The sequence below is a fragment of the Staurois parvus genome, unplaced genomic scaffold, assembly GCF_062004578.1.
Source record: "Staurois parvus isolate SC_StPar_1 unplaced genomic scaffold, SC_StPar_1.0 ptg000017l, whole genome shotgun sequence".
Taxonomy (NCBI): Eukaryota; Metazoa; Chordata; class Amphibia; order Anura; family Ranidae; genus Staurois; species Staurois parvus.
Genome location: NW_028317813.1, coordinates 9,841,884 through 9,865,011, shown reverse-complemented (window position 1 = coordinate 9,865,011; position 23,128 = coordinate 9,841,884). Strand labels below are relative to the sequence as shown.

The following is a 23,128-nucleotide window of genomic DNA, read 5'->3' as shown; positions in this document are numbered from 1 at the left end:
GTCTTCCTGGACCATTCTCTTGCCTTCACCATGTTTGTAACCACACCAGTAAATGTCTAGAAGGAGCTGAGTATCACAGTCATTTTAAAGCTGCCTAATTGGTGCTTATTATGCTTGATTGCTGCTCGGTGACATCCACAGGTGTTTTCAATACCTGATGGAAAGCACCTGTATGAACCTCTGTTCTTCAGAGTGGTAGTCTTTAAGGGGTTGAATAATTGTGGCAATGAAGAAACCACATAAGAACCATTTACTACTGTATTACATAAACAATTGATGTCATTTTAGTTGCATTTGGGTAGTTACAACGTCCTTGTAGGATTTGATTCTGAATACAATTCCAAATGTACACTATAGTCCCTAAACCCCTTTACAGCATTGGGGGTTGAATAATTTTGGTCACAACTGTAGATGACATTTGATTTGTATAGAGGAGAGGGGAAGTATAGATGACATACGATATGAAATGTATAGATGACATATGAGATTTATAGAGGCGAGGGGAAGTATAGATGACATGTTATGAAATGTATAGATGACACATGAGGTGTGTATGAGATGTATAGAGGAGAGTAGAAGTATAGATGACATATGAGATGTATAGAGGAGAGGGGAAGTATAGATGACATATGATTTGTATAGAGGAGAGGGGAAGTATAGATGACATATGAGATGTATAGAGGAGAGGGGAAGTAAAGATGACATATCATTTGTATAGAGGAGAGAGGAAGTATAGATGACATATGAGATGTATAGAGGAGAGGGGAAGTATAAATAACATGATTTGTATAGAGGAGAGGGGAAGTATAGATGACATATGTTATGAAATGTATAGCTGACATGAGGTGTGTATGAGATTTATAGAGGAGAGGGGAAGTATAGATAACATATGAGATGTATAGAGGAGAGGGAAAGTATAGATGACATGTTATGAAATGTATAGATGACACATGAGGTGTGTAATGAGATGTATAGAGGAGAGGGGAAGTATAGATGACATATGATTTGTACAGAGGAGGGGAAGTATAGATGACATACAATATGAAATGTATAGATGACATGAGGTGTGTATGAAACGTATAGAGGAGAGGGGAAGTATAGATGACATTTGATTTGTATAGAGGAGAGGGGAAGTATAGATGACATACGATATGAAATGTATAGATGACATATGAGATTTATAGAGGCGAGGGGAAGTATAGATGACATGTTATGAAATGTATAGATGACACATGAGGTGTGTATGAGATGTATAGAGGAGAGGAGAAGTATAGATGACATATGAGATGTATAGAGGAGAGGGGAAGTATAGATAACACTGTTCAACAGGTAAAAAGTTTTGGGCATAAAATTAGCTAATCTTACATAATTTTGGGGTGCTGAAAACGAAAATGACCCTAAAAAATGTTGATTGGCTCTAGTTTCCATGATTGATACTGGTGACCAATAGAAAATTGCATGTATACTGAGATGATGCAATATTAGCCTTTAATTGCATCACTTCACTGCATAAAAGCTGCAGTATCTGTAGCTGATTGTAGTTCGACAGCGTCTTTACATTTCGTTTTATGCTTATATAGGCTACTCAGTAATGCCTCGAACTTGTGTGAATAAAGCAGATAATTTCTGCTATATCTGCGGTGAAATAACTTTTATCTCACAAAAAAGGAGGATACCAGGAATGATTAAGAAAGCCTACAACTTGTATTTTGGCTGCAAGATAGGAGACCAGGATAAGAGCTGGGCACCACATATATGCTGCAATTCTTGTGGGACGGCACTGGAGCAATGGTTGAATGGAAAAAAGGCATCTATTCCTTTCGCTGTGCCAATGATTTGGAGAGAGCCAACAGATCATGTTAGTAATTGTTACTTTTGTATGGTGCCTCCAATTGTAAAAGGGCTAAATAAGAAGAAAAAGTTATCTGTGCACTATCCAAATATTCCATCGGCAATACGTCCAGTTCCTCATGGAGAGGGGCTACCAATTCCTAAAGCACCAGAATCCTTCGTGGTTGAGTCAAGTGAGGAAGAACCTGAAGCGTGTAGTCATCAACCGTGAACCTCACATGACCCAGACTTTCTTCCATCCACACCCACTGAACCACACCTCATTACACAAGTGGAATTGAGCGATCTTATCAGAGACCTGGATCTTCCAAAGAACAAGGCAGAGCTTTTGGGGTCAAGACTACAACAGTGGAATCTCCTAGCAAGTGATGTTCGTACGTCTTTCTACCGTCATCGTCAGAAAGATCTGATCCCATTCTTCATCCAGGAAGGTGATATTGCTGTATGTAACAATGTTCATGGTTTAATCTCAGCCATCGGCATATGCTATGATCCCGATGAGTGGAGGCTGTTCATTGACGCTTCAAAGGCGAGTCTTAAAGCTGTTTTGCTCCATAATGGCAATCACCTGCCGTCAGTTCCAGTTGCTTACGCAGTTTCAATGAAAGAAACGTATGAAAACTTGAAAGAGCTTTTAAGGTGCATCAACTATGATGAACATCAATGGTCGATTTGTGGTGACCTGAAGGTGATTGCTATCCTACTTGGACTTCAAGGTGGAAATACTAAGTACTGCTGCTTCCTCTGTGAGTGGGACAGTCGTGCGAGAGAAATGCACTATGCCAAAAGAGACTGGCCATTACGCCAGTCATTGCAGCCTGGAGAAAAAAATGTCAACTATCCAGCACTTGTAGACAGCAATAAGATCTTATTACCTCCATTACACATCAAGTTGGGATTAATGAAAAACTTTGTTAAGGCAATGGACAAGAATAAAGCAGGTTTCAAGTACCTGATTAGCAAATTTCCAGCACTTAGTGCTGCAAAAATAAATGAAGGAGTCTTTGTTGGGCCACAGATTCGTAAACTTATTCATGATGATGAGTTTCTTTCTCTGTTGCGTGGAAAGGAAAAGGCTGCCTGGACAGCATTTGTATCAGTGACATCAAATTTTCAATAAAACACCAGACTACAAGAAAGTGGTAGAAAAACTCATCCAGACTTACAGAAATCTGGGTTGCAACATGTCTTTAAAAATTCATTTTCTACATTCGCATCTGGATTTTTTCCCACCAAACTGTGGAGCAGTGAGTGATGAACACGGAGAGCGCTTCCATCAAGACATTGCAGCTATGGAAAGAAGATATCAAGGTAAATGGAGCCCATCAATGCTTGCTGACTATTGCTGGACAGTTGTAAGAGAGAGCCCTTTCCTCGAATACAAGAGAAAAGCCAAGAGAAGCAAAACCGACACAAACTGAAGACAAAACTAGTGAGAATCCTAAGTATTAAAATGATTCAACTTAGCTTATGGCTATAATTTTTCTTGGTAATCCTATGCAATATATTATGCCATTTAGGCTTTGTTATGTAGTCAATATCACTTGCTTTATATTTGTGGAAAGACATCTATCTATATAATTATTGTGCATTATGTAGTCATTACGCCTATAGTAGAAAACTTTCAGTTTACAGAAAAACTAGAGCCAATTGACAAATTTCATTGTTATATTTGAACTCAGAATGTGAAATTCATTAAGAAATGGATCCTTTTGTTTCCAAAACTGGCAAAAAATAAAAATTTGTTGAACAGTGTAACATATGATTTGTATAGAGGAGAGGGGAAGTATAGATGACATATGAGATGTATAGAGGAGAGGGGAAGTATAGATGACATATCATTTGTATAGAGGAGAGAGGAAGTATAGATGACATATGAGATGTATAGAGGAGAGGGGAAGTATAGATGAGATATGAGATGTATAGAGAGGGGAAGTATAGATCACATATGATTTGTATAGAGGAGAGGGGAAGTATAGATGACATATGAGATGTATAGAGGAGAGGGGAAGTATAGATGACATATGATTTGTATAGAGGAGAAGGGAAGTATAGATGAGATATGAGATGTATAGAGAGGGGAAGTATAGATGACATATCATTTGTATAGAGGAGAGGGGAAGTATAGATCACATATGAGATGTATAGAGGAGGGAAGTATAGATCACATATGAGATGTATAGAGGAGAGGGGAAGTACAGATGACATGTATAGAGAAGGGACGTATAGATGACATATGAGATGTACAGAGAAGGGACGTATAGATGACATATGAGCTGTATATGAGATGCTCGTTGTGTTCCGCTCTCTCCCAATGACTTTATGAGTACACAATAGTGATGAACAGGCCAAAGTGCCCATTTCCAGGACTGACCCGGACCATAGAGGGGCGGGACCCCCTATACAGTATATCATACTCTATGGGGGTGGTAAATGAATGTGACCCGTTGTAGTCCTTCAGCTACTTCGAATCACTCCACTAGTTGCCCCATTTTAAGTCAGGTTCTGTACAACTTCAGGTACCAGAGCGCTTTTCCTGTCCACAACAATCGATAGTAACAAGCCACAGATCCCTAGGGCCATTAAACCACTGACGCGGAGTTCCATGTGCCGGTTTGTGAGGCGCAGCGCCGGTGTAACCGGCTATCTGGTGGGGAAGCCGCCGCCATATTAGCGCATGAAGAGGCAGTGAGAGCAGGCACAAGCTCCCTCCCGCCTCCCACATTCATACACCTCACTCCGAGCCTCCGTCCAATCAGCTCTGCGCCGCACAACATTATCATAATCTATGACGACGTCATCGCCAAGCTTATAAAAGCGGACTCCGCATCCCTTCTCCTCATTCTGTTACTTACATCCACTCTTTACTGTTGGATAAAGTAACGTTTTTTTTTTTTTTTTACTTTTTAATCTTTACTCTTCGCGGACTCCTCATCCTTAACCATGGTGAGTGTGGCGGGGATTTCTGTGTTTGGTGCAGCCTGAGCAGGAGGGTGGAGGGGGTGCAGCATCCTTCTTATGTGTGGCCTCATCATGGCTGTGATTGAGGGGCAGCGCCACTGGTCGGCCGCGCGCACAGCACCAACGGGTCTTCCCGCGCTGGGGACGGGTGGGCGCGCTCTCCTCTGATAAAATAGTGGGGGGTCCCTCTTCCGGGGTTCTCTATGGAAGTATTGAGCCTAAGGCGGCCAGGGGTAGAAGTGTCTAGAATAGGAGGAAGGGTGGTCACACCGTCTTTAGGAGGGGAGGGTGACGTATAATAATGGCTGGGCTTTTATCATAATGGTACTGCATGTTAATGTGATGATCTTCTGGACAGCTGGTTGGGATGAGTACACAGCCCCCCTCCCCCATTCTGGATTGTGGTAGTATATGGGATTTAGCCTATTACTAGCTTAGCCTGGTTCCCAGTCATTGGTGATCACTGGGTTGTGTCCACTGCTTGGTAGAAGAGGATCTCCATCATGGCTCTTACAATCTTGCATTTTTTTAGTAAAAATGACAAATACAAAACGTTGATGTGTTTCAGCTTACACGGCTTTAGGCATAACATGGTTAAATAAATGCGAGATTTTAAGTGCAGCGATGGTCGTGCGGATCCTTCTACCGAGCATTGCATACAGCTGAGCAACTGTGGATGAGGCACCCGCATTCTCTGAACCCAGTATACATTGGTAGTAGCACGATCATTGCATTTGTGTCCACTGCTCTCTATAATGGTACATTGTGATAGCTTCTTCCTGGAGGTACTTTTAGCAGCAGATCAGCCTCACCTATGATGGTTGCTGGAGATGATCCTACGTGTACAGGATGTGCTCCCACTAGCCTAAGTGGAAGCAAGACATTTAAAGAGGAACTTCAACACCCCGCCCCTTGTATTTTGGTTTCCTGGCTTACCTTCAAAACATCCAGAACCCTGCAGTAATCCCCCCCGCATCCCAGATCCTGTGTCTCCAACTTCTGTATGTTATCAAGATCTGGCTGTCTTCTTCAGGGTTCTTGTTGTGGCCAGCCCTTTGGTGGTGTATGCAGTGTGTTTTACGTAGCCTCCTAGGTTGATGCTATCCTAGGGGGCTTTGGGCTGCTGCCGATGTTAGATGGATACTCAAACTGGGCTCTCTGAAAAGAATAGATCTGACATTTAATCAAAGGAAGGAGTAGGCATTGTCAAAGAGTAAAGGTCTCGTAATTCTGTGCTTCCTACAGTTGTGTCTTCTGCCTCTAACAGCATGTGGTGTATGCACAATGTGTCCCCCAAAGCCTCCTAGGATGACTCGAGTATCCTAGGAGGCTTTGGGCAGCTGGAGATACCAGGCAGAATCTCAGACTGGGTTCTTAAAAAAAAAAAGTATACAAAAAATTAGATCTGCAGTTTCCTCAAAGGAAGGAGTAGGCATCTTCAAAGAGTGAAGGTCTCATAATTCTGCGCTTCCTACTGTTGTGTCTTCTGCCTCTAACAGCATGTGATGCATGGGCAATGTGTTCTCCAAAGCCTCCTAGGATGACTCAAGTATCTTAGGGGGCTTTGGGCAGCTGGAGATGCCAGGCAGAATCTCAGTCTGGGTTCTTCAAAAAAGTATAAAAAAAATTAGATCTGCAGTTTCCTCAAAGGAAGGAGTAGGCATCTCCAAAGAAAGACTTAAAGGTCTTTCTACAGTTGTCTTCTGCCTCTAACAGCATGTGATGCACACAGTGTGTTCTGCATTGCTCCCGAAGCTTCCTAGGATGCAGAATCCTAGGTGGCTTTGGGTAGCTGGGGATTTGAGTTGGCAGTTCAGACTGGGCTCCCCAAAAGTATGAAAAACCTAGATCCATGATTTCATCAAAGGAAGGAGTAGGATTCTTCAAGAGTAAAGTCTGCTTTAATACTGGTCTTTCTACAGTTGTCTTCTGTCCCCAACAGTATATGTATAGTCTGGTAGATCATAGTGGATGCCTAGAGAAACTCATTTAGGACCTATGTACTGAGACAGACAACAGCTGTTGGGTGGAGCAAACTAGTTCAGTAAATTGAGTACTTGTGAAGAAACAGATCCATCACAAAGGATAATCCTGATTCATTTGAAAGCCTCTTGCAGATGTTTCTCTTTCGTGAACGAGCGGATGAAGTGTGAGGAGTGGAAGCTGCTTGCAGGCTGCTTTATGGAGACGTGGAGAGAATGTCAGCTGACTGCAGTGGAAGTGATTAACCATCATACTGCTTTTTAATATTCAGAACTGCTTAAAGTAGTAGTAAACCACCCCAAAAAAACAAAATAATGAGCCCCCTGCAGGTTTATGTCATAATGTAGCACATTATGATATACTTTCCTGTACATAGAGCCCTCCAGCGCAGCACTGTCACAGCTCCCCAATGCCGCCATCTACACCTGGTCTTCCTTTCTGGGTTCCCGGGCTCCAGCAGTATGAATGGGTGGAGTTGCGGTGACGTCACGCATGCGCACGGGAGCCCTTGGTTGCAGTACGGAGTGCTGAGGATCTGAGACGCTGCATCATCCCTTCAGAGGGCATGTGCTGGTGACATCAAGGGCTGCATGCTGTGTGAGTATCTAAAACGGTGCAAGTTTAGGAGATATTCACTGTGCTTATAGGTAAGCTTTGTTACAGGCTTATCTATAGGTACAACTTACAAAGCGGACTTTACTTCAGTTTAAGCAGTTGAAATTGCACTGTTAGTGACATGCCTGAACAAAGATATTTTTAGGAAATAAAATTCAAATTGCTCTAGGTGTAAGATTTACTGATGCAGGATTTAAAACCAATGTGCAGTATTTTACAGCCTACTGCTACTAAGTGTTTTTCTTTCTATTAATGTTTGCAGCGTGAGTGCATCTCTATCCACGTTGGCCAGGCTGGTGTGCAGATTGGTAATGCCTGCTGGGAGCTGTACTGCCTGGAACATGGCATCCAGCCTGATGGGCAGATGCCCAGTGACAAGACCATTGGAGGAGGGGACGATTCCTTCAACACCTTCTTCAGCGAGACTGGAGCTGGCAAACATGTCCCTAGGGCTGTCTTTGTGGACCTGGAACCAACTGTCATAGGTAAGGTTTGATTGGTGTTGTTTTTCCTCTAAGTATATAGTCAAACCCTCGCCTAATAGCCATACCAAAACTCTTACTACAGATGAGGTACGAAGTGGAACATATCGTCAGTTATTCCATCCAGAACAGCTAATTACAGGCAAAGAAGATGCAGCCAATAACTATGCCCGTGGTCATTATACAATTGGCAAGGAGATAATTGACTTAGTTCTGGACAGGATCCGAAAACTGGTAAGTCCAGGTCTATACAGTAGATCTGTCAGTTTTACTGTCCTCGATATGCTTTGGACTGTTACAATAATTTATATTTCTGCATTTTATGGTAACTCTTAGGGGTGCACTGAAATTTCGGTGGCCGACATGTTTTGGCCGAAAACACCCCTATCGGCCATTGGCCAATATGAAAAAAGCACCGATACAGGGGCCATAAAAATCCCGCTGCCATTCGGTAGTTCTCAGCCTTACCTAAGGAACCATTGAATAAAAGTGAATACATTTTTTTTTAAAGGGACAGTGCAAAAAAACCTCCCAAACCATTAAATAAAGTTTAATGTGCCCCCGTACTCTTACGTAGTGGTGAACGCAATGCCCACATGTAAACTGTGTTCAAACCACACACGTGAGGTATTGCCACGAACGTCGGAGCAAGAGCAATAATTCTCGCACTAGTCCACCTCTGTAACGTTACACTGCTAACCTGTAGACCTTTTTAAAGCACCACCCATGGAGATTTTTAAGTAGCGCAGGTTGACGTCATTCCACAAGCGTCCGCAATTTTAAAGCGTGACATGTTGGGTATATATTTACTCGCCATAACATCCTCTTTTATATTTTACAAAAAGAAATTGGGTATATGTTGTGTTTTTTTGTTTTGTTTTTTTTAAATCAAAGTGTATTTTTTAATGAAAAAAATATATATATTCATTTTTAAAAACTGCGCATTTCAGTTTTTGGCCAAGTGCATTTTTAATTTTCGGTTTCGGCGCCAGATTTCATTTCAGTGCACCACTAGTAACTGTCTAATATATGCAAACTTTTGGCATAACCAAGGCTGACCATTAGGTAACTGCATCTAGCCACATGTTGCTTGGTACAGGGTCCAGTTATTAAAATAACTTTGCCCAGCATAGTATAGCATAATACAACATTGTTTTGGGACTCCGGTCTTTCACATTCTTTGCAATTCTGAGTATGAATAAATGGATCCTTGTGAGATGCTATTGTGTGTGTGTCTGAGCAAATGCACCTAAAACGGATGGTGGTCATGTAGGGAGCCATGCTGAGATTCCTGACCTACTAGGTGCCAACAGCTAGTGGGGGGAGATTTACTAAAATAGTGCAAAATCATGCTCACTTCTGCATAGAAACCAATCAGCTTCCAGGTTTTATTGCCAAAACTTAATTGAACAAACTGAGGTTAGAAGCTGATTGGTTTCTATGCAGAAGTGAGCCTGATTTTGCACACTCCAGCTTTAGTACATAAACCCCAATGTGCCCAAAAAATCCTATAGTCTTTAAAGAGGGGCATGCCAAAGCTGAAAAGCGTCACTTGCACATAAGGGATATGGTCTTATGGCAAGAGACAGTTATACAAAATGTGATCAACTAAACATTGCCAAAGTAATGTTAGAGGTTCTTGTAATTTTGACTTCCATAAAAAAAGATATTTTGCTGCCTAGGATTTAACAAGATTGTTTTTCTGGTGAGTTTCCACTTCTACTAGTCAGGGAAGAAACATCGTCATGCTTGGTGGTGGAAATAGTTGGAGGACGTTTCCCTGAGTGGATTTATATATTTGAACTGTAATGTGTAATTCATACACTAGGCACTCTCCAATTGTTACATTTAAGTTATTTTATAGTGCTGCATATCATTGACCTAAGATAAGGCACTTTGAACAGGCTTTCTTACGGTAGCACAATTGCAGTGGAAAGTTTAATGGCATTTTCAACTAACATTTGTTTGTTTTTTTCTTTATTACATGCGGCTGCTGTTTACCTGTCCTAACATATGAAATGTATTCTACAGGCTGACCAGTGCACAGGTCTTCAAGGTTTCCTGGTCTTCCACAGCTTTGGTGGCGGTACTGGATCTGGCTTCACCTCTCTGCTGATGGAACGTCTCTCTGTTGATTATGGGAAGAAGTCCAAGCTGGAATTCTCCATCTATCCAGCTCCCCAGGTTTCAACAGCAGTTGTTGAGCCCTACAACTCCATCCTTACCACTCACACCACCTTGGAGCACTCAGACTGTGCTTTCATGGTGGACAATGAGGCTATTTATGACATCTGCCGTAGAAATCTAGACATTGAGCGCCCCACCTACACTAACTTGAATCGCCTTATTAGTCAGATTGTATCCTCTATTACAGCTTCTCTTAGATTTGATGGAGCCTTGAATGTAGATCTGACAGAATTCCAGACCAACTTGGTGCCCTACCCTCGTATCCACTTCCCTCTTGCCACTTACGCCCCAGTTATCTCAGCTGAGAAAGCCTACCATGAGCAGCTTTCTGTCGCTGAGATCACTAATGCTTGCTTTGAGCCAGCTAACCAGATGGTGAAATGTGACCCACGTCATGGTAAATACATGGCTTGCTGCCTGTTGTACCGTGGTGATGTGGTGCCCAAAGATGTTAATGCTGCTATTGCTACAATCAAAACTAAACGTAGTATCCAGTTTGTGGATTGGTGTCCTACTGGCTTTAAGGTTGGTATTAACTACCAACCACCAACTGTGGTACCAGGTGGTGATCTGGCCAAGGTACAGCGTGCTGTGTGCATGCTAAGCAACACCACTGCTATTGCAGAGGCCTGGGCTCGACTGGATCATAAGTTTGATCTTATGTATGCTAAGCGTGCTTTTGTGCACTGGTATGTGGGTGAAGGTATGGAGGAGGGAGAGTTCTCTGAGGCCCGTGAGGATATGGCTGCTCTGGAGAAGGATTATGAGGAAGTTGGTGTAGATTCTGTGGAAGGTGAGGGTGAGGAGGAAGGTGAAGAGTATTAAACCAGATCTTTCTACATTATAGGCATGTGTTTTACCCATTCTCAGCTGAACACCGAAGCTTTTAAAGCAGAATGCCCAATCTATGAATTGGAATGAAAAATAACAATCTGCTTTAGTTAACTGTTACAATATGCAGCCATGTTATTCCATAATTGTATTTGTATGAGATCTGGAATAAAATGTTTAAAAAAACCTGTTGGTTTGTTCTCTAATATGATGAAATTCAATTTTTGGGTTTAACTATTTTTGGATCTTAGCCCATGTGTTATCAGAGGTTTGCTTACCTTGACAGTTCTTATACTATTATAAAAGATGCTACAAATTTGTACTAATTTATTAGCAAGGTAATTTCTACTAGTCCTTAATGTGTGGATGTACCATACTTATAGCAGTGCTCACATGCTAACTGAAAGTGGTTGTATTGGCTCAAGGTTTTTTTTTTACCTTGATTGATTCTATGCATGAAGGTAAAAAGCCTTGTGTGTGCAGCAGACCCCCCCCCCCTCCTTATCCTTACCCAAGCCCCCTCTGGATCCAGCAGTGGCTCTGCTGAGACTCTCCTTCCTCATTGGCTGAGACAGCAGTGGGACTCTATGGTAATTCAGTCACAGCCAGTGAGCCACTGAGAAAGTGGTGGCAGGGCTGAGTCGCACTCTTATTGGAACAGATATAACTATTTTCTACATGTATGTAACAGCTTTAATGTTTTCTTTTTTTAAATCCCTTCCAGCAGTTTTGTGTTTATAGGGGGTTTTATCGCTGTTGGGGGAAGTAGTATATATGTTTCCATTTGTGTATATAACATTTGCTAATGTCACGGGTTCCTAGCAGATTAGGTAATGTGGCAGTAACTTTATTCAACAATGAAGCAGAGTATTCACTGGGTCTAGCATAAAAAGTAGAAACTGGGCAATGGCAGGGCTTTTGCATGGATGTTTAATTTGCCAGGAAAGATGATTTCTTCTTAGAATTAATAGTATTTTGACATGAATTTACTAAACAGTATGCTTGTTCTGGATTTATTGACTATAAAGTACTCATTTTGGATAGTCAGGTATAAACATTTACATTAGAAGGTAGGTAATGGCAGCTCCCGTTATCTCTGAACAGGGTTGACTTGATTGGTTCAATAGAGAAAATTGTGGACAAATGGGGACTTTATTGGTACTTCATAAACTTCCCAGACAATGAAATAAATTACCAAAGCTTATTATATGAACATTTACCTAAAAGCACAAAATTTATTAAATGTACCCCACTATGAAAGCAGGAGGAACCCCCATGTGTAATTATTTATAAATATGTACGTATATTGAACCAAGGTTCCATAAATGAGTAAAGATGGTGAACTATATGCAGGGCATTCTTGCAGTTTCTCAAATCCTCAATTGGGTTTCATAGAAACCATGCTTCCTTAAAAGCAAGATTAAATTGCGGGGACAAATGCACATCCAAGTCGTAACCCCATCCCCAGGGTGAGTGTATACTGTATCTACTAGAGCAGAGCCAAATCCCCAACATATACATTCCTGTTTGGCACTTGTACATCCACACTTCGACCAAAACAGTCAAGTGCCAAGGTAAGTTATGTCAGTAGTCACTGCCAATTCAATTAAAGGAAAAAGGGGTAAAGACTGCAATTTTGCAAGACATTTGTAGAGATAAAAGGAAAAGCCAATTGCTATATACACTATATTGCCAAAAGTATTGAGACACCTGCCGTTACACGCACATGAAATTTAATAGCATCTCACTCTTAGTCTGTAGGGTTCAAAATTGAGTTGTCTTACCCTTTGCAGCTATAACAGCTTCAACTCTTCTGGGAAGGTTGTCCACGAAGTTTAGGAGTGTGTCTATGGGAATGTTGAGGTCAAGCACAGATGTTGGACAAGAAAGACAGGAAGGGGCCGTCCCCACAAAGTTGGGAGCATGAAATAAGAGTTCCCTTCACTGGAACTAAGTTGCCAAGTCCAACCCTTGAAAAGCAAACCCACACCATAATCCCCCCCACCCACCAAACTTTTCACTTGGCACAATGCAGTCAGGCAAGTACCGTTCTGGCAACCACCAAACCCAGACATGTCCATCGGATTGCCAGACAGAGAAGTATGATTCGTCACTCCAGAGAACACTTCTCCACTGCTCTAGAATCCAGTGGCGGTGTACTTTACACCACTGCATCCGACACTTTGAATTGTACTTGGTGATGTACAGCTTGGATGCAGCTGCTCAGCCATGGAAACCCATTCCGTGAAGCTCTCAACACACTGTTGTGCTACCTTGAATGTAAGCTCTAACGAGCAGGGCCCTCTGTTTCCTCTTGTACCAAATTGTATTGTAACTGTAATGTCTACCTTCATTTTGTAAAGCACTGCACAAAGTGTTGGCACTATATAAATCCTGTATAACAATAATCTGAAGGCCACATGAAGTTTGGAGGTCTTTAGCTATTGACTCTGCAGACAGTTGGCGACTCCTGTGTGCTTTAGCATGCGCTGACCCCGCTCTGTCATTTTACGTGGCCTACCACTTAGTGGCTAAGTTGCTGTTGTTCCCAATTGCTTCCAATTTGTTATAACACCACTAACAGTGGAACGTGGAATATTTAGTAACAAGGAAATTTCACAGATGGACTTATTGCACAGGTGGCAACCTATCATGGAACCACGCTTGAATTCATTGAGCTCCTGAGAGCGACCCATTCTTTCACAAATGTTTGTAGAAGCAATCTGCATGGCTGGGTGCTTGATTTTATACACCTGTGGTCATGGAGGTGATTGGAACACCTGAATCCAATCATTTGTTGGGGTGTCCCAATACTTTTGTCAATATAGTGTAGATGAGCAACCACGGTTCTGTGTTTATATAAAAGTGTTGTGATGGGTCTGTATTAAATGATTATAGTAAATGAAGCATCTACAGCCATAGTTTAATCCATACTTGTTAATATAGCCCAGTGACCTTGTGCCTGCAGGCAGACCATAAGACCCATTTCAAATGAAAGCTCCGATCAGGTCTTCCTGTCAGTGTTTCAGGTGCACCTGATTGGGCGGTCCATTCACCTTTATGGAATGGCGGGTGTAAACAGACTTATATCCGTTTACAACTGCCTACTTAGAATTCAATCTAGTCCATTAAAAAATATGAAAGGGGATCCTTCCCCCTCCATCTAGGAGGTGAATAGGAGGGTGTCTGTTTACACCTGACCCCCCATAGAGTAAAGGGGTCTCCGTCCACTCTGCTCCAATCAACGGACAGATTCCCCTCTGCTTCAAAGTCCTCCCCATCTGAAAGGGGCCTAAATGTCTACAACAGAATAATGCAGTTCTGTATAAAAACTTAAGAGCCCATTCACACGTTTCTGTTTTTTGGTACTTTTCCATGATGCATTTTGTTTCTATTTTAGTTCAATGGAAATACATGAAAATGCATGTTGATGTGTTACTGTGCATTATAGTGCATGTTGAGATGAATTTTATGTGTTTTCATGATTGATTTAAATGGATAACAGCTAAAATGAAAAGATATGGAAATGAATTTAAAGGTGTATACGAAAGAAAATTTAAATTCAGCCCTGTAATGACATAAAGGAAATAGATACTGCCCCCTATAGGTTTGAATTGAAGAGAATTTCAATCAATCCAACACGTAAATTGCTCCCTAAAATCTTGCTGGAATGAATATTAATCAGATTAATGTGAACTTGGTGATTGTTACATTTAAAATTGTACCTGAGGGAACTCAAACTTTGATATCCTCCATTCCTGGATACTGGATGCTAACCAGGAACCTTGGGTTACACTGCTGTCGACAGGAGGATTAGACACTTGGCACAAAAAAAACATGGAGCCCAGCCCCTAGCAGCTATAATTCCTCCATACCAAGCATGCATTTTTATCGCAGAAAAAACAACTTCAACCACAAGAATACCCAACAGTTGCTGGTTTGTTCAGGCTAGATTCCAAATCTAGATGATTTTGCAGTCAGCCTTGAGTGCTGGTTGACAAGTCTTCCCAAATCACCGTTATTCCTATTAGGGAGGTTGATGTGGCATCCGACTTTTCCAAAATATAATAAAAGTTACATCATATGGGAGTTGTATAAGGAAATATTAGAGGACACCATGACAGTAAGTCATAATAAGACCAAAATAACTTGGGGAATCAAAGGATTTTGAAACAAAGATATATTAGGCCTGATCCATGTTGAAGTATGTGGAAAAAGAGCACGGTGTGGGTTCCTTATCTAGACATCGCAGGTTGAGGGAGGTCTATTGCTCCTTAAGAGACAGCAGGGTCTATGACTGAATTAGTCTATAAGTGTCAGGGTCCTGTCCACGGCAGACGTTTTGGAAGATCTGGCATTTCTGCCAGTACCCTGCATGGCAAGAAGCACGCATCAGCCTCAGTTTGGTGCCAGATGGCCTTTATAAGGAGGCTCATCACTTCCTCAAGTTGCTGGATGATCTCTAGCTCCCCGTGCCTTGTTCCTGTTTCCTGTGATTTCCTGATACCGACTCGGTATGCTCCTGGACCTCTGATTTACCCCTGATCTGACCTCGGCTTGTCTTACGGATACTCTCTCGCTCCTCTGTGTATGACCTCGGCTATCCCATCTGACTACGTCTTCTCTGATTCCCACCTGGTACCTGACCTTGGCTTAAACCGACTACCCAGTAAACATCTAAATCCCGGAAGGGCTTGCATACCACGCACAAACGCCTCCTGTCTGCAGACCTATCTCCGTGCACCAGCTGTGCTTCTGAGTGGACCACCAACCAGCACTCCTACAGGTGACCTGTGCAACTTTGGGCCAGACTCCCACTGTCCCACTCTCAGGGGAGTCCGGAACTTAGCCACAAGGGAAGCCTTCTCTCCATTGGCCTCCATCACCAGGTACGTGATAATAATGTCACGCCTATGGTAGTGAGCTCTATAGATCCACAGCTTGAAGTTCCCCAGGGCCCTCCCGTCTAAGCCCCAGCCTGCTTGTTAACCAGGGCCCCTGATGGTGGGGATGGACTTGTAGCAGGCTGGGACCAGGTCATGGCCCCCAGGTACACCCAGCTGAGGTGGAGGAGACCGCTAGCGGGAGCAGGGTACAACAGGAGAAGACACAGAGAATCCAATGGGCAAGCCGAGGTCAGGACAGGCGGAAAACAAGCAAGGTCAGGAACGAATCCGTAGTCGGTACACAGATGGACAACACAGAATTCACAGCGGAAACACATGGGAGCTCCAACAACAAGAAGTTGCTCAGGCAGAGTGGCCTAGTCTGAGCACATCTTATATAGACAGGCAGACGAGGCTGGAGAGGACGTGATGGAAGGGAAGGAAATAAAACCCAGAGGACAGCAGACGATGCCCATAGAAGCACAGACAACACAGATGTGAGGGAATCAGGAGCAGCAAGGAGGTAAGAATAAACAAACGAGGCTGCAGGCTAACTTGTGACAAATAAGCTATAAGATCCAGAGAACATCTGCCAGGGGTATAATGTGTCCCAACATTTTTCAAATTTAGTTCTATAGCCTTTATGTTGAAATAAAGTGTTTTATCTCACATTCTCTCATTGCCCTCTCACTGTTTAACCGCCTCCTGCCCACCATATAAGGAAAGGTGGTTCTCTCGTTCTGGGAGGATGTAATATGACGTCCTCCCATTCTAACCGCACATGTGCGGCTCTGGGAGCGTTCGGCGATTGGTGGTGCACTGTGTCCCTTGGACACAGCGGATCACCGATCAATGGAAAGAGCCGAAGATTTCAGCTTGGTCATGTGATCAGCTGTGTCCAATCTCAGCTGATTACATGTAAATAGGGAAATGCTGGTTATCGGCATTTCTCTCCTCACAAGCTGTCACGCTGACAGCTCGAGAGGAGAGCCAGTAATCGGCATTCCTCAGAGGGGACATGTACACTGATCATCAGTGCCCTGATGATCAGTGTAGCCCCATCGGTGCCACCTGTCAGTGTCCATCAGTGCCAGCTATCTGTGCCACCTGCCAGTGCCACATATTAGTGCCTACCGGTGCACATCAATGCAACATATCAGTGCCCATCTGAGTTGCCTTTCAGGGTCACCTGTTAGTGCCATATATAAGTGCTGCCTTTCAGTGCCCATCAGTGAAGCCTGTCAGTGCCCATCACTGCAGCCTCATTAGGGCATATCAGTGAAGGAGAAGAATCAGTTATTTACAAAATTGTAAATCAAAAACTAAGAAAACACTTTTTTTTTTTCAAAATGTTCAGTTGTTTTTGGTTTGTTTAGCAAAACATAAAAAACCCAGTGGTGATTAAATACCACCAAAAGAAAGCTGTCTGTCTCAAAAAAAATGCTAAAATTTTAATATGGGTAAAGTGTTGCATGACCGTGTAATTGTCATTCAAAGTGTGACAGCACTGAAAGCTGAAAATTGGCCTGGGCAGGAAGGGGGTATAAATGCCCTGTAGGCTAGTGGTTAATATATCAAGAGATCTCCATGCGCCTCTAAGAGCTCCTTTGTGCAGTGGGGAGTCACAATCTTGGCTCCCCACTGCATCTGAATTGTGTCTATGAACAACATCAGTTTCAATCTTGTGCCTTCAGCCCCTCACTCTGCTATAACACAGACAATCATACATTTTTAATCAAATCAGAAAATATTTTTGGGGTAATGATTTAAAACAGTGCATACACACTCATTGTTACAGTTATTTATTAGCAAACTGATGCGGGCTTATAACTCAAGAACAAGTCAGGATACTACAGTGGTACAGTACATGCTCATAGCTAAAGAGCTCATGAATGTGCATGTCTTATGTGGTTCCTTTTAATGAAGTAGGACACACTTGACAAAACTGCCCATTGCAGTCAATGTGCAGCAGATGTGGAAGATTTGCTATTCTAAATTCAAAGAAATAATTAGCATGCTCATACTAGAAATCCTTTAAACCCAGTCTTGGGTGAAGTCATAAAATTCTTTTTATCCTTTAATAAACCATTTTGATTCTTTATCCTGAAACCCCAGTAGGATTCCCTCTGACTCAAAAGATCCCTAACAATGCACAGCCTACTTAAGACTCACAGCTTATGTCATCAGTGAACTTTACAAAAGGTATACATTTCATTGTGCCCTGCTTTAAGAGCGTGTAGGTGGATTTAACTTCCCCCCACGACTCTGCATCTAAATGGAACTAGCAGTTCAGTATGAATGTTATTAGTTGATTTATGTAGAAATTGTACTCTTTACAAAATGATGAACAGTGTGAATAATTACTAAAATAGGAGATGAGTCATTTAGCTAATGTAATACATGAATCAATTAATATGAGTAATCTTCATTATGGAGTGTCTCAATTTATTGTGCTCCTGTAATCAGAAAAAAAGTTCAGGAAAATTCAAATAAATTTAAATGTAGATTACAAATGTCTGTTCCATTGTACACTGTATCAAGTGCCAGAAAGCTGTATTCACCTTTCTGTAATTTTCCTCCCTTGGTGCCTATAAAAGGCAGCAGACATATGGTTGGTGCTCTGCACACATCTAACCCACAGGACCAATTAACTCTAAAAATGTTTGGCACCGAGCCTATTCTTGTAACTACAGCCCTGGTCAAAAGTTTTGAGAATGACACAAATATTAACTTTCACAAAGGCTGCTGCTTCAGTGTTTTTAGATCTTTTTGTCTACTATGGTATACTGAAGTATAATTACAAGCATTTCATAAGTGTTAGAGGCTTTTATTGCCAATTACATTAAGTTTATACAAAGAGTCAATATTTGCAGTGTTGACCCTGCTTTTTCAAGACCTCTGCAATTTGCCCTGGCATGCTGTCAATCAACTTGTAGGCCACATCCTGACTGATGGCAGCCCATTCTTGCATAATCAATACTTGGAGGTTGTCAGAAATTGTGGGGTTTTTTTTTTTGTTCAACAGCCTCTTGAAGATTGACCACAAGTTCTCAATAGGATTAAGGTCTGGGGAGTTTCCTGGCCATGGACCCAAATTTTTGATGTTTTGTTCCCCAAGTCACTTAGTTATCACTTTTGCCTTATGGCAAGGTGCTTCATCATGCTGGCATTGTTCATCACCAGACTGTTCTTGGATGGTTGGGAGAAGTTGCTCTAGGAGGATGTTTTTGTACCATTCTTTATTCATGGCTGTGTTCTTAGGCAAAATTGTGAGTGAGCCCACTCCCTTGGCTGAGAAGTAATCCCACACCTGAATGTTCTTAGGATGCATTAGTGATGGTAGCATTCACCTTTTCTTCTCCAGACAAGGTGTTTTTCAGATGACCCAAACAACTGAAAAGGGGATTTATCAGAGAAAATGACTTTACCCCAGTGCTCAGCAGTCCAATCTCTGTACCTTTTGCAGAATATCAGTCTGTCCCTGATGTTTTTCCTGCAGAGAAGTTATGCTGTTACACAGTTAATATTTATGTTAATGTACATGAGAATTCATATAGTTTATTTTTTGTACCATTTCCTATGGACATTTCTATAGTTAGTTATGCTGCCATCCAGTGGCCTTATTTGGTAATGCATTTGTTTTATATTACCTCCCTGAGATCTATGACACAGTTCCTTTGTATATGAAGCTCCTCCCTTCTTCTTGAGTGCAGCACTTCCTGTGTCATGGAGGCAGCTAACAGTCCACATGTAACAGGGACACATGTATTCTGCATAGTACGCTACAGAAAGTATCATCTTTTGACCGCATAATACTGGAAACCATTCATTCTGCTGTATCCTGTTGTCACATGTACAGAATAAAGCAACTTCTGGATGAACACAGTATTGGTGAGTTCAAGCTATCTGATAAGGATTGCCCACAGTGATTATATCTGCTTATACAGGCTAGGCAGAGAGGTCTCACAAGGGATAAATCGCTATCACAACAATCTGAGTCAGAATAGTCAAAAGATGCATAGAATCCCTACAGCCTGCTGTGTATATGTGTGTGCCTAATCTGCAATGAAGCTCAGTGCCATCCGCCATCTTGCAAAGCACATGGTCGCACAAGCTTATTGCACTTCATGTGAATGTTGAAAACTGTTTCTCTGCATTGAACTGTGTTACCCCACCTGTCTAAGCTGCTGTTCGTCTTCTTAAAGAGACAGTACCAATTTTTACAGAACAGTAAAAAATGTCTAGACAAGGCTCTGAACACTCCTTTATGGCCGAACCAACGCAGATACATCATTCCTCTGAACCAGTAGACGTACAGGGAGCAGATTCTGCAGACATTCCCGAACAGGGCGTAAAACCCAGACGTACAATAAAACCGACACAGAAACTCAGGGAAAACTATGAAGCCACTAGAGATGAGTTCTCCAGTAATCTGTCAGACCTCTGGGACCGAACTTCACAATGCATGTCAGTTTTGTCACACTTTAATGATCAACCAGCTGAATTAAGAGACTCTATAAATCGTCTATCTGCTGCGTATGAACGCTACCAGCGGCTGTCTGTAAAATACTCAGCTTTCTTGCAGGACTCTAAGATGGAGGATTCTTCAGCAGAACTGACCAGGACTGATGCACTAAACCAACAAAGGGATCTTGCAGTGCAAAATGCTAAGTTTAAAGCAGAACTCCGCATTACTCAACTGCAGGAGACCAGATCTCACAGATCCACCTCAACCAAGCGCACTGCACTTTCTTCTAGATTCTCTCGCTCCAGAAGTTCGATGTTAAGCAATAAGCTATTAGAGGCCCGCGCTGATGCTGAATCAAAAAAGGCGCAAAGCTCTTTTACCAGAATGCAAGCAGAGATAGAAGCACGCAAGATAGCTCAGCAAGCAGAGATAGAAGCACGCAAGGTAGCTCAGCAAGCAGAGATGGAAGCTCAAAGCAAAGCTCTCCAAGCACAAATGGCTTCTCAGCAAGCAGAGATAGAAGCACGCAAGGTAGCTCAACAAGCAGAGATAGAAGCATGCAAGGTAGCTCAACAAGCAGAGATGGAAGCATGCAAGGTAGCTCAGCAAGCAGAGGCAGATTCCCAAATAAAGATTCTGCAGATGGAAGGGGAGGAAGCAGCTTCCTTAGCAAGGCTGAAAGTTCTTGAACAAGCAATGGGACAAAGTACTAATTCAGACTGCCTTATCCCAGCAGAACTGGAAGATCCAGTTGAACGCACCAGTGAATACGTATTAAAGCATAACATTTGCGAAGATACAGAGTCATCTCCTGTACCTCCTACTAACAACACTGTTCTGACTCTCAACACAGAGACCTCTCAGCTCCATATGCCTAAGCCTCTTCAAATCTACAACACAAGTACATCTATGCAGCAAACCACATCAACTCCTGCCAACCACAAGGTGACTTCTAGTGACAAGCCGCAGCTCAAGCCACAGCCAGCACAAGCCTTAGAGACTACACCACAGTTAAATGCTCATGCAACATCATTTTACCCTGGTAAACCTCACCCTACATCACCAGAGAACTTTCACACACAAGGGGTTCCACAAGTTACTTTGGCACCAAAGAGTGAGAGATCAGACTTGAATGACTTTGCCAGATATATGATTCGCCGTGAGCTCATTAACACCAGCCTCTCAAGGTTTGACGACTGTCCAGAGAGCTATAGGGCCTGGAGATCAACCTTCAAGGCTGCTATTGCTGATCTCAACCTTACTACTAAGGAAGAACTTGATTTGCTCATAAAGTGGCTCGGACCAGAATCTGCAGATCGTGTTAAAAGACTGAGAACAGTACATGTTGACCACCCAGATGCAGGTCTTGTTGCTGCATGTGCAAGACTTGAGCAAGCCTATGGTAGCTCTGAAGCCATAGAGAGCGCTCTATTCAAGAGACTGCAAAACTTCCCAAAAATAGGAAACAGACTATCGCAAGCTCCAAGATCTTAGTGACCTCCTCATGGAGCTAGAGTTGGCAAAGACAGACCCACGTCTATCTGGACTAAGGTTCCTGGACACCGCTCACGATGTCAACCCAGTGGTGTCTAAACTGCCATTCGGCCTGCAAGAGAGATGGGCACAACAGGGCTCAAGGTACAAAAGAGACTATAACGTATCCTTTCCTCCATTCTCATACTTTTGCAGGTTCATTAGTGATCAAGCCTAGACGAGAAACGATCCCAGCTTCAGCTTCAGTGAACCAAACTTGCCTGCTTCATCCTCATCATCATCAAGGTATGATACACAGCAGCTAAACGTAGAGACTGTACTAGAGCAATATCTGTTAAAAGGACAGACATCTCACCCTCCACAACCTCACCTACTGACCAAGGCATTGTGGATGCCAGAGATAAAGACCCTAATCGTCAGTGTCCTATTCACAAGAAGCCTCACCCTCTTAAGAAATGTCGCGGGCTTAGGGCAAAGACTTTACAAGAGCGCAGGGAGATTCTCCAGAAACTTGGAATATGCTACAAGTGCTGTGCTTCTTATAAACACTTTGCTAAAGACTGTAAAGTTGTCATCAAGTGCACAGAATGCGGTAGCGACGGACATGTTACAGCCATGCATCCTACTCCACTACCAGACAACCCACAGCAGCTACCTACCTCAACCCCTGTCTCAAATTATGGCGGGGAGCAACAAAGTCATGCTCTAGCCAAAAATAATGTTTCTTCTTCATGCACAGAAGTCTGTGGAGAGGGACTGGATCACAAATGCTGTGCCAAGATATGCCTAGTTAAGATATACCCAAAGGATCATCCTGAGGAAGCTGCTAGGATGTATGCCATAATAGATGAACAGAGCAACAGATCCCTGGTTAAGCCTAAATTCTTTGAGATCTTTGGCTTAGAAGGTCACGCCACACCGTATACTCTCAGAACCTGTTCTGGTCCTGTAGAGACCTTTGGCAGAAGGGTCAATGGATTCATGGTCTCTCATATCAAGGATGGAGAAGGCATACCCCTCCCAACATTAGTTGAGAGTGATCAGATACCAGACGAAAGAGAAGAGATTCCTACTCCAGAAGCTGCATGTCATCATCCTCACTTAAGGCACCTTGCTGATGAGATTCCGGCGATGGACAAGAGTGCTGAAATCTTGGTCCTGCTAGGAAGAGACATTCTCAGAGTACATAAAGTACGCGACCAATGCGATGGACCTAACGATGCCCCTTATGCACAAAGACTTGACCTAGGCTGGGTAATAGTGGGCGATGTATGCCTGGACAGAACGTCATCTGAGATCCACTCCTTCAAAACCTACATGTTGGGAAATGGACGTGCATCCCACTTCAAACAGTGCCCTCACCATTATGA

General features: G+C 42.6%; 1 protein-coding gene across 1 annotated transcript; it reads left to right on the top strand.

Moving 5' to 3' along the window:
- Nucleotides 1-4,637: 4,637 nt before the first annotated feature.
- TUBA1B (tubulin alpha 1b) lies at nt 4,638-12,258 on the top strand. Its single transcript, XM_089679554.1, has 4 exons — nt 4,638-4,797; nt 7,673-7,895; nt 7,978-8,126; nt 9,924-12,258. The coding sequence occupies exons 1-4, from the start codon at nt 4,795-4,797 to the stop codon at nt 10,902-10,904; spliced, it is 1,356 nt and encodes a 451-aa protein (XP_089535680.1). The 5' UTR covers nt 4,638-4,794; the 3' UTR covers nt 10,905-12,258.
- The last annotated feature ends 10,870 nt before the right edge of the window (nt 12,259-23,128 follow it).

Bases quoted from the DNA above. Each gene is read 5' to 3' on its own strand.
- TUBA1B (XM_089679554.1), top strand. The intron at 7,896-7,977 runs GTAAGGTTTGAT...CTCTTACTACAG, and splicing joins CCTGGAACCAACTGTCATAG to ATGAGGTACGAAGTGGAACA. The intron at 8,127-9,923 runs GTAAGTCCAGGT...TGTATTCTACAG, and splicing joins TGGACAGGATCCGAAAACTG to GCTGACCAGTGCACAGGTCT.